This window comes from Rana temporaria, chromosome 12 (assembly GCF_905171775.1).
Source record: "Rana temporaria chromosome 12, aRanTem1.1, whole genome shotgun sequence".
NCBI lineage: Eukaryota > Metazoa > Chordata > Amphibia > Anura > Ranidae > Rana > Rana temporaria.
In genome coordinates this window covers 102,228,674-102,240,274 of record NC_053500.1, presented here as the reverse complement: position 1 = coordinate 102,240,274, position 11,601 = coordinate 102,228,674, and the positions used below count along the sequence as shown (strand labels likewise).

Below are 11,601 nucleotides of genomic sequence, written 5' to 3'. Positions count from 1 at the left end.
CCTGTGTGTGTTATACACCGATAAATACGGTATATCCAAATAACACGCCCAAGCTCATCCTTAGTCCTGAGCAGCGCTCTGGGATTCGTTGGGGCCACAAAAGAAATATATACAGTATATCCGAATAACACACCCAAGCTCATCTCTTCATCACACACAGCCACAAAGGCAAGATAATTCTTGTTGGGCAGTGTATTAGTGCTCAGACAAACACACTTAGACCGAATTTTAATGGTTCAAAGAATGTCAGGCAAAATAGTCGGCCCTCACGCATGTTCACTTAATCAAATCTGGCCCTCTTTGAAAAAAGTTTGGACACACCTGCCCTACACTGACAAAAAGTATATTGCAAGTGTATTACACCCCTATCTACTTCACACCAAAACAATAGTACACCTATACCAGTCATTGAAAGGACTTTTGTGGACCTGTTAGGTAACGATTTGTGTCACTACAGTCTGTCCCTGCTCCGCACACAGCAACCTCTCCCTACACTGACAAAAAGTATATTGTAAGTGTAGCGCCCCCTTACTTTCAGTATGGGCACTACGCTAAAGTTAGTGGGGAATGGGAGAGTTAGTTTGCTCCCATTCACAATTTACTAAATTGGGACTTTCTGTCATTCCAGAAACGTCCACTGGGTCAGCCTGTACTCCAGGGATGCGGAGCCATCCCAGGCCAGCAGTTGGCATCAGAGGGGGTTCTGGCAGAGCAAGTTTTCCCCAGCAGCCAATTAGAGGAGTTTTCCCTCGCGGGGCATGCTGGGGGAGAGTATATCTGTGACAGGTGTCGTGCTAAAAAGTCTTTGCAGGGGTCCCGGTTCCAGGTGCGGCATCCACCTTCAGGGTGCGCGCATCCATGGACCCTGCCAGCGTGGCCCACCTGGCCAAAATTGCAAGCTACACAGAACCTCATTCGGAGGTAAAGGGGGACTCCAGTGACTTACTGGATCCCCGGTTCTATTGAAAGGATCCCAGGCTGGGTGCTGGGTGGTTTGATTGGGGGGTCGGCTTGAGGAGAACCCTGAGGCAGGTTGTCCAACAGGGCTTGAATGAACCAATCGGGGATCTGGTGACCGGAATGCTGACAGGTACGTTTTGCTGTCATCCGGTGACCTTTGTTGAAATCCACTGGGAGGATTCGCTCCAATCATCCATCTAGCTCGCTTAAAATAATAGGCCTGTGGCAGAGGCCCTAGAGCCAGGCCTGTGAGAGAGATCTGTTCCTCCCAGTCATCTAAAGTGACACCTTGGCTGCCAGGCTTGTGATGGGGTCTGTCCGGGGGCACTTCACCCACTCTGGCTAGAGTGGCGACGAACAATAATTTGATACTACTGCGAGCAGGATTGCTCGGTTCATATCCAGGCCTGATACTGCAAAGTTTTCTCCCTCTCTTCATCAACCTTTTTCTTCCCATTGAAGTTGATGTTGGTCGTGTTGGCCTGGAAATAAAGCATTGGAAAACCTCTATTCACTGTCTGGACCTTCGCTCACTACTTTGTTTCTACAACTACACCCCTGGGCCACATCAAGGTAACTTAATATGCCGATCCCAACAACAAATCAGCGGCTCCTGAGGGGGTAGCGCTACATAAGTGTATTACACCCCTATATACTTCACACCAAAACAATAGTACACCTATGCCAGTCCTTGAAAGGACTTTTGTGGACCTGTTGGCTAATGATTTGTGTCACTAGTACTACAGCCTGTCCCTGCTCCACACAGCACAGCAACCTCTCCCTACACTGACAAACAGCAGAATGTAAAATGGCCACCAGATCAGGTCTATTTATAAGGTAGGGGGTATGTCCATGTGCTGAAATGTCTCAATTGGCTGTCCTGTACCACCTGATGGATGTGTCATGGGTCAAAGTTCTTCTCAATGTAAAATGGCGGACCGCAGCGAATATCGCCAGATGTCCGCTTTTGAACAGTGGCACTGGAACGACAGATGATTTAGAGTCCTTGGCAGGCCTACAGCAAGAAGTTGCAGCAAGGCGCAAGACCGTAGCCGCAGACACTCAGGTGGTGGTAGGAAGCCAAGCAGGAAGCTGGAGCAGGGTCGCTAAGATAGCCGGGTTTGGTGACAGGCAGGCAGCAGGGTACAAGGCAGCAGGCAGAAGCAGGGTCTCAAGGATAGCCGGGTTCAGTAGTAAGCGGGCAGCAGGGTACAAGGCAGCAGGCAGAAGCAGGGTCTTAAGGATAGCCGAGTTCAGTAGCAAGTGGGCAGCAGGGTACAAGGCAGCAGGCAGAAGCAGGGTCTCAAGGATAGCCGAGTCCAGAGACAAGGTTAAGGCAAGCCAGGTTCAGCAACATGTATCAGACAGGATAAGTAGGATACTGGGTAGCAAGGGAACAACTGAAGACCAGTCAGCAACAGGCTGGGGTCAGTGCACTTCCTTAAATAGGCCGCCTGGTGCCGATTGGCACTGGGGGAGCATTCCTCTGCGTACATGCAGTCCGCTGAGCACGTGCATTGGCGTGCCTAGGCATCTGCAGGCCTCCTTGTGCGTGCGCATGCACAAGAGTGCGCACCGGACAGAAGCCAAAGGTTTTCTTACAAGTACCCATAAAGAGGTCTTGTCACTGCCCACATCTATCACATAGGGGGACTGTTACCCCCAGTGGGATAGCAATGACGTTAAATGAAAAGAAAAAAATGTAAAGGTGTAAAAAACATTTTTAATAAAACAAATAAAAGTCATGAACATTTTTTTTAGATGCACCGCCCCCCCCCCCCCACACATACATACAGGCAAATGCAAACACATGTGGTCCTGTATGTGTGTGTAAACAGTGATTACACCACACCTGTGAGGTATAGCCATAAATGTAAAAGTGAGAGCAATAGTTTTAGGGCCATAATTCATGGTTAAAGTGAAACTATAGGCAGGGCCGGCGCTAGCGCAAGGCAACTAGGGCACTTGCCTTACGGCGCCAGCGACGACAGGGGAACAGAGCGGGTCACCGCCGACCCGCCGGGACAGTCGCCCGCCCGCTCGTAGAGCGGTAGTCAGTGACTCAATGTCTGCGGGCAGCGGGCGGCATCTAAAAGAACTGTCAGCGTGGCTCTCACACACAGCTCAGCCTCAGAGCCGCGCTGACCGTTCCGCTCTCGCCCCCCATGGACTACTCCTCTGCCAGCCATAGGTGTCCGTTTGCCCAGTGCGGTGAGGGGGGGGGAGCTGCGGGCTGCTGTCAGGATGTCCCTTCCTCCCCCTTTCTCATGTCGGCATGTCTGCAGCACGGGAAAGGAGAGAAGAAAGCTTCCTGCTTGTTCTTCTCCCCTCCCACAGTGGAGCAGAAAAACTAGTGGGGCATCCTGGGAAATGTAGTCCCGGGGATAGGCTACAGTCGTCAGCATGCACTCTGCTGGGGCCTGGGGGGAAAAAGAGAAAACTCAGAAAAAAGCATGTACTACAGGAGACATGGAAATAGAAAGAGGACTGTGCTGGGGAAACTAATAGCCCCAGCACCACCAGATAGAGCCACGCTGTACCCGCACCACCAGAGAGCCGTGAGAGCTACACTGTACCCACACCACCAGAGCGCCATGCTGTACCCGCACCACCAGAGCGCCATGCTGTACCAGCAGAGAGCCATGCTGTACCCGCACCACCAGAAAGAGCCATGAGAGCCACGCTGTACCCGCACCACCAGAGAGCCACGCTGTACCCGCACCACCAGAGAGCCATGAGACCCATGCTGTACCCGCACCACCAGAAAGAGCCATGAGAGCCACACTGTACCCGCACCACCAGAGAGCCATGAGAGACATGCTGTACCCGCACCACCAGAGAGAGCCATGAGAGCCACGCTGTACTCGCACCACCAGAGCGCCACACTGTACCCGCACCACCAGAGAGAGAGAGAGAGACAAGCTGTACCGCACCACCAGAGAGAGAACCATGCTGTACCGCACCACCAGAGAGAGAGCCGCGCTGTACCGCACCACCAGAGAGAGAGAGTCACGCTGTACTGCACCACCAGAGAGAGAGCATCACACTGTACTCGCACCACAACCAGAGAGAGAGAGAGCCACGCTGTCCAGGACCACCAGAGAGAGCATGTCAATTTCACTGGGCAGTGTGGGCACAATAGGAGACAGATAGTACTAGCATTGTTCTCTATCTATCTAGATATATTATGTGGTATCTCTCTGTATAGTGTTGGTGTGTGTGCACATGTGCGTGCGTGACATGGATGGTACTGTGCATCATGACTGACTCCTAAAGAAAGGGTAACTAAACTTACAGTTCAGTAGCTGTGGCAATGTGGCATGTGCTGGGCAGGGGCCTGGGCAGCTGTGCACTGCCTGTCTGTCTACAAACTAGTATTCATTAGTTTGTCCAGTGGCCCGCGACTGGTGCTCAAAATGTTTTGGGGGGAGGCGCAAACAGAAAAAAAAACTATTGCAGCCTCACTGTGCTCATCATATGCAGCCACGGGGCCCATCAATTGTCACCACTGTGCCATGCCATCAAACGCAGCCACTGTGCCATCAAACACAGCCACTGTGCCATGCCATCAAACGCAGCCACTGTGCCATCAATTGTCACCACTGTGCCATCAATTGTCACCACTGTGTCATGCCATCAAACGCAGCCACTGTGCCATCAATTGTCACCACTGTGCCATGCCATCAAACGCAGCCACTGTGCCATCAATTGTCACCACTGTGCCATACCATTAAATGCAACCACTGTGCCATCAATTGTCACCACTGTGCTATACCATTAAACGCAGCCACTGTGCCATCAATTGTCACCACTGTGCCATACCATTAAATGCAACCAATGTGCCATCAATTGTCACCACTGTGCCATGCCATCAAACGCAGCCACTGTGCCATCAATTGTCACCACTGTGCCATAAATTGTCACCACTGTGCCATACCATTAAACGCAACCACTATGCCATCAAACACAGCCACTGTGCCATGCCATCAAACGCAGCCACTGTGCCATCAATTGTCACCACTGTGCCATCAGTTGTCACCACTGTGCCATCAGTTGTCACCACTGTGCCATACCATTAAAAGCAGACATGGTGCCATCAATTGTCACCACTGTGCCATGCCATCAAACGCAGCCACTGGCACAGTGCCATCAAACGTAGCCACTGTGCCATGCCATCAAACGTAGCCACTGTGCCATCAATTGTCGCCACTGTGCCCATTGTTGACACTGTGCCAATTGGGGGGGGGCAGCATTTCATTCTTGGTCCCAGGCAGCACCATGTCCTGGGCCGGCACTGTTCCCCTCTAATACTTTTCTGCGGACAACCCAAAATGTGGGATTTTCTTTTACATTCAGTTACAGTGATAATGTTAAACAGGACAAATTGAGAGGGTGAATCTCCTTACAGGGGCATATAAAACAATAAATCTGACAAGTGTGTTAATCCCTCTCCCCTCTATCCAAAATGAAAGAAGTTGTGTTTGTGTGCACTACAATTCCCTTAGTGTATTTTTTCATGAAAATCAGCAGAGCAAATATGTGCGTGACATAAAAAAATTGCAACAGCCACCATTTTCTTCTCCAGGGGCCTTCAGAAAATACATAATGTGGGGGTTCTAAATAATTTGCAATCAAACAATGCTGATTTTAACATGCATGTGAAAAGTAAAAAAATAAAAATTGCCCCAGACAGCAAGAAAAAAAAGTTTATTTAAAATAAATAGATACAAATATTCCTAGTGACAAGACAGAACAGGGAGCCTATGTATTTCTCTCACTATGAGTTCCCTTTAAATGTGTCTCTCCTGCTCCACGTGACTTCCGACAGCCCTCCTCCAGGCACCTCCTCCTCCAGGAAGGCTGGAACGAGTTTCAGTTTCGTTTCTGCTGATTCGTCTTTCCAGTTCTGTCATTGCCTTGTCTTCCCCATAACAGCTTCTTCCCGTGGCTGTACCCTGTGTCCAGTCCTCTTATAATGTCACAAACTCCGAAGGAGGTGGATTCCATCAAGAGCAGCCTGAGCTGCAGCATCTGCCTTGAAATATTCACTAACCCTTTAAGTCTTTCTTGTGGGCACACCTTCTGCCAGGCATGTATTCATGGGCACTGGGACTCCCCGAATTCCTCACCTGGTACTTTCAGCTGTCCTGATTGTAGGGGAAACTTTCCCCAGCGGCCAGAACCCCAAAAAAATGTTTGCCTGCAAAAAGTGGTGGATGATTGGAAAGTACTGGAGCAGATGAGGATTCTGGTGGCACCAGCTCTCGGAGAAAGTGGACCCAAGGGAGCTAGGACTGTGTGCCAGGACCACAATCAGGAACTGACTTTATATTGCTGCACAGAGAAACGGTGCATATGCTGCAAGTGCGTGCTGAAAAGCTGCCGGAATCATAACCTCCAGGATATAGAAGAGCACAGCGAGAAAGAGAGGGTGAGAGAAAATGATTAATACACTTCAGCTCAACTTTTTAGATGGTGGAAGAGCTTTACTGAGAAGGGAGCGATGCACTGAGGAATAGGGGGAGAGCTGCACTGGGGAATGGGGGAAGAGCTGCACTGAGGAATGGGGGGAGAGCTGCACTGAGGAATGGGGGAAGAGCTGCACTGAGGAATAGGGGGGGAGAGATGCACTGAGGAATGGGGAAAGAGCTACACTGAAGATGGGGGAAGAGCTGCACTGAGGAAGGGGGGGAGAGCTGCACTGAAGATGGGGGGGAGAGCTGCACTGAGGAATGGGGGAAGAGCTGCACTGAGGAATGGGGGAGAGCTGCACTGAGGAATGGGGGGAGAGATGCACTGAGGAATGGGGAAAGAGCTGCACTGAAGATGGGGGAAGAGCTGCACTGAGGAATGGGGGAAGAGCTGCACTGAGGAATAAGGGAAGAGCTGCACTGAGGAATGGGGGAAGAGCTGCACTGAAGAATGGGGGGAGAGCTGCACTGAAGATGGGGGAAGAGCTGCACTGAAGATGGGGGGAGAGATGCACTGAAGAATGGGGGGAGAGATGCACTGAAGAATGGGGGGAGAGATGCACTGAGGAATGGGGGGAGAGATGCACTGAGGAATGGGGGAAGAGCTGCACTGAGGAATGGGGGAAGAGCTGCACTGAGGAATGGGGGGAGGGCTGCACTAAGGAATGAGGGGAGAGTTGGAATGAGGGGAGAGCTGCACTGAGGAATAGGGGAAGAGCTGCACTGAGGAATGGGGGGAGAGCTACACTGAGGAATAGGGGGAGAGATGCACTGAGGAATGGGGGAAGAGCTGCACTGAGGAATGGGGGGAGAGCTGCACTGAGGAATAGGGGGAGAGATGCACTGAGGAATGGGGGAAGAGCTGCACTGAGGAATGGGGGAAGAGCTGCACTGAAGATGGGGGGAGAGATGCACTGAGGAATGGGGGAAGAGCTGCACTGAGGAATGGGGGGAGAGCTGCACTGAGGAATAAGGGAAGAGCTGCACTGAGGAATGGGGGGAGAGCTGCACCGAGGAATGGGGGGAGAGCTGCACCGAGGAATGGGGGGAGAGCTGCACTGAGGAATGGGGGGAGAGCTGCACTGAGGAATGGGGGAAGAGCTGCACTGAGGAATGGGGGGAGAGCTGCACTGAAGATGGGGGAAGAGCTGCACTGAAGATGGGGGGAGAGATGCACTGAGGAATGGGGGGAGAGATGCACTGAGGAATGGAGGGAGAGATGCACTGAGGAATGGGGGGAGAGATGCACTGAGGAATGGGGGAAGAGCTGCACTGAGGAATGGGGGAAGAGCTGCACTGAGGAATGGGGGAAGAGCTGCACTGAGGAATGGGGGGAGAGCTGCACTAAGGAATGAGGGGAGAGTTGCACTGAGGAATGAGGGGAGAGCTGCACTGAGGAATGGGGGAAGAGCTGCACTGAGGAATGGGGGAAGAGCTGCACTGAGGAATGGGGGGAGAGCTACACTGAGGAATGGGGGGAGAGCTGCACTGATAAATGGGGGAAGAGCTGCACTGAGGAAGGGGGGGAGAGCTGCACTGAGGAAGGGGGGGAGAGCTGCACTGAGGAAGGGGGGAGACCTGCACTGAGGAAGGGGGGGAGAGCTGCACTGAGGAAGGGGGGGAGAGCTGCACTGAGGAATGGGGGGAGAGCTGCACTGAGGAATGGGGGGAGAGCTGCACTGAGGAATGGGGGAGAGCTGCACTGAGGAATGGGGGGAGAGCTGCACTGAGGAATGGGGGGAAGAGCTGCACTGAGGACAGGGGAGAGCTGTACTGAGAGGGAGAGATGTACTGTGGTGGGAAAAAGTACAGGGTGGGGGGAGATTGGAGCTGTACTAAGAGGGGAGAGCTATACTGAGGGTAGAGAACTATACTGGGGAATGTACTGATAAAAAGAGCTGTACGGGGGGGGGGCTGTACTGATAAAAGGAGCTTTATTGAGAAGGAGAGATGTACTGAGGGGGAAAAGTTATATTGGGCATTGTTGTCAGTGACAAAGCTTAAAGTGGAGTTCCACCCTGAATTTTTTTTTTCACTAAAAATCCTAAAAAAAATATGTTTTTTTTTTCTTTAATACTCACCCGAAATACCTGTTGCTATGCGGAAGTCCGTAATCTGCCTCTTCTTTACCTGCGGTGGGTCTTCTTCAGCATCCTCTTCTAGTGACTGGGGCGCGCTGCTTTCTGGGAACTGTGTGTAATCCCAGAGAGCAGCTGCCCATTCACAAATCGGAGACTTGCGCATGCGCAGTAGGAAACCGTAAGGCTTCACTGCCTGTTTCCCTTAGTGAAACAGGCACTAAGGATGGCAGTGCGGGACCTGCAGGGATCAGGGGGGCCATCAGCGCGGGCGAGTAGGACAGGTGTGTGTCCTTATTAAAAGTCAGCAGCTACAGTGTTTGTAGCTGCTGACTTAAAAAAAAAAAAATTGCGGGTGGAATCCTGCTTTAAGCTGGACCAAGTAAAGTGTCAAAGAGATCGAAGTATATGAACTCATCTTGTAGTGAATTCACACAACTGTCTGCTATAACAACCCAACTAACCACGCCTCAAAGTAGATCATCTTCTCTACATCCATTTTTTAAGCACTTCCCACTAGAAAAGCAACACTTTCATGGGCTTTTATCAAGCATTCTTGAACTATTTTCAAAGCTTCAGAAACACAATGAAAACATCATAAATGCTATAGGAGCATTTACTGAACATTGCTTCATTCTTCATAATCAACAGAGGTGTGAATGAGCCCTTACACATTCCGTATGTCTTGCACTCTTGACCCTTGTACTCTGTATGTCACGCACTCCTGACCCTTGTGCTCTGTATGTCGCTCGCTCCCGACCCCGTGCTCTGTATGTCGCTCGCTCCCGACCCCGTGCTCTGTTTGTCGCATGCTCCCGACCCTTTGCTTTGTATATAGCACGCTCCCGACCCAGTACTCTGTATGTTGCATGCTCACGACCCCGTACTCTGTATGTCGCATACTCCCAACTAGGGATGAGCCTTTTTATTGTCCTAAAAAGTGTTTGGGGACCCAGGTCCTGCCCCAGGGGACATGTATCAATGCAAAAATAAGTTTTAAAAACGTCCATTTTTTCGGGAGCAGTGGTTTTAATAATGCTTAAAGTGAAACAATAAAAGTGAAATATTCCTTTAAATTTTGTACCTAGGAGGGTGTATAGTATGCCTGTGAAGTAGCGCTTGTTTCCCATGCTTAGAACTGTCCCTGCACAAAATGTCATTTCTGAAGGAAAAAAAGTCATTTAAAACCACTCGCGGCTATAATAAATTGTCGGCTCCCGGCAATACAGAGAAAAGTCATTCATAAAAAAAAAAAAAATCTAAAAATGCGTGGGGGTCCCCCAAATTCAATTACCAGGCCCTTCAGGTCTGGTATGGATATTAAGGGGAACTCCACCCCAAATAAAAAAAAAATGGCGTGGAGTTCCCCTCAAAAATCCACACCAGACCCTTTATCCGAGCACGCAACCTGGCAGGCCGCAGGAAAAGAGGGGGGACGAGAGAACGCCCCCCCTCCTAAACCGTACCAGGCAACATGCCCTCAACATTAGGAGGATGCTTTGGGGGTCTGTAACCCCTCAAAGCACCATGTCCCCATGTTGATGGGGACAAGGGCCTCATCCCCACAACCCTTGCCTGGTGGTTGTGGGGGTCTGCGGGCGGGGAGCTTATCGGAATCTGGAAGACCCCTTTGACAAGGAAAGAATGCGGTTTGCCAGGACTTTGGCGTAAAGTTTGAGATCTACATTAAGGAGCGATATCGGCGATAGTTGGACACTAATGTAGGGTCTTTGCCTGCTTTAGGGATGAACGTAATGTGGGCTTCTAGAATGTCGTTGTTGGGGGAGGAAGAGAAATCATTGAATGGCCGGACGAACTGAGGAATGAGCGTGTCAGCAAAAGATTTGTAGTAACTGACCGCTAGGCCGTCTGGGCCCGGGCTTTTACCCGGTTTTAATTGTTTCAAGGCATTCAATGTCTCCTCTATCGAGATCGGGAGATCCAAATCTGTCGACTCAGTCAGGGTGAGAGGTGACCGACAGTATTGCGATAGAAAATCGTTTAGCGTCCGCGCACGTTCCGTTGTCGTGACCGACGGGAGTGGAAGAGTAGGTTGTACAATTGCGTTTAATAGTGTACAAATTGGTCAGCAATGTATTCAGAGGCTTTAGTGTTGCCTGAGGGATCCTTAACTAAATTAATAGTATGTGCAGCCTTTTTGACTTGAAGGGCTCTGGCCAATAATTCTCCGGATTTATTTCCGAACTGATAAAACAGCTTTTGGGTTAGGGCAAATTTGCATTTCAGCATGTTGTGGATTTCCTCCAGGAGTTCCTCCCTAGCTTGCAATAGTTTGTTGAATGAGGATGTGGTCAGTGATCGTTTGTGTGTTTGTTCAAGTGAGCAAATGCGTGCCGTCAGTTTCTCGATGTGTGCCTTTCTGACTCAATGCCATTCGGCCGCTAGGGAGATGAGTTTGCCCCAGATTACACATTTATGGGCAGCCCAAATATTGGTAGGGGAGGAGTCATCTGAAGTGTTTTCCGCAAAGTAGTGGGGTAGGTGTTCGCGGAGTTTAAGTGTCCTTGTCAGTTAAGAGGGAGTTATTCAGGCGCCAAATATTCGATCTATGGCATGTCGTCGGAAGTGTTAAAGTCATGGTGATCGGATTGTGGTCCGATAGCAGCATAGGATGGATAGTGGTCTTAGTAAGGAAGGTCAGGTCATTCTGGGAGATGAAGAAATGGTCAATCCTAGAATATTTGTTGTGTGGCGGAGAGAAGAAAGTAAAGTCTTTAACGTTCGGGTGTAATGTGCGCCACGTGTCATGCAGGGATAGTTCACTGAGTTGGGGTTTTATCGCACAAAGGGCTCTATATGTTAGAGAAGATGCCCTGTTGGAAGCATCTAGGGAGGGGTTTAGGGCGACGTTGTAGTCCCCTCCCACAATCAGTGTGCCTGACTGAAAGTGTGTAAGTTGGTGTAGGGTATTTCAGAAAAAAAGACTTGCTTTGAGTTGGGGGCATAGGGGTTCGCTACCATTATAGGTCTATTGTGCAGAGTGCCTTTGGTAAACAAGAAACGGCCCAGAGCATCACTCAGGACATCTGTAATCTTAATGGGGCAGTGTTTAGATATCAGGATAGATACTC

General features: G+C 50.4%; 1 protein-coding gene across 1 annotated transcript in view; it reads left to right on the top strand.

Annotated features, from left to right (window-relative positions):
* Positions 1-5,796: 5,796 nt before the first annotated feature.
* Positions 5,797-11,601, top strand: part of TRIM65 (tripartite motif containing 65) — a 49,833-nt gene continuing 44,028 nt past the window's right edge. Inside the window, exon 1 of the mRNA XM_040329959.1 lies at positions 5,797-6,391. Within this exon, the coding sequence (XP_040185893.1) occupies positions 5,936-6,391 (456 nt within the window). The 5' untranslated portion in view covers positions 5,797-5,935. The remainder of the gene's footprint in view (positions 6,392-11,601) is intronic.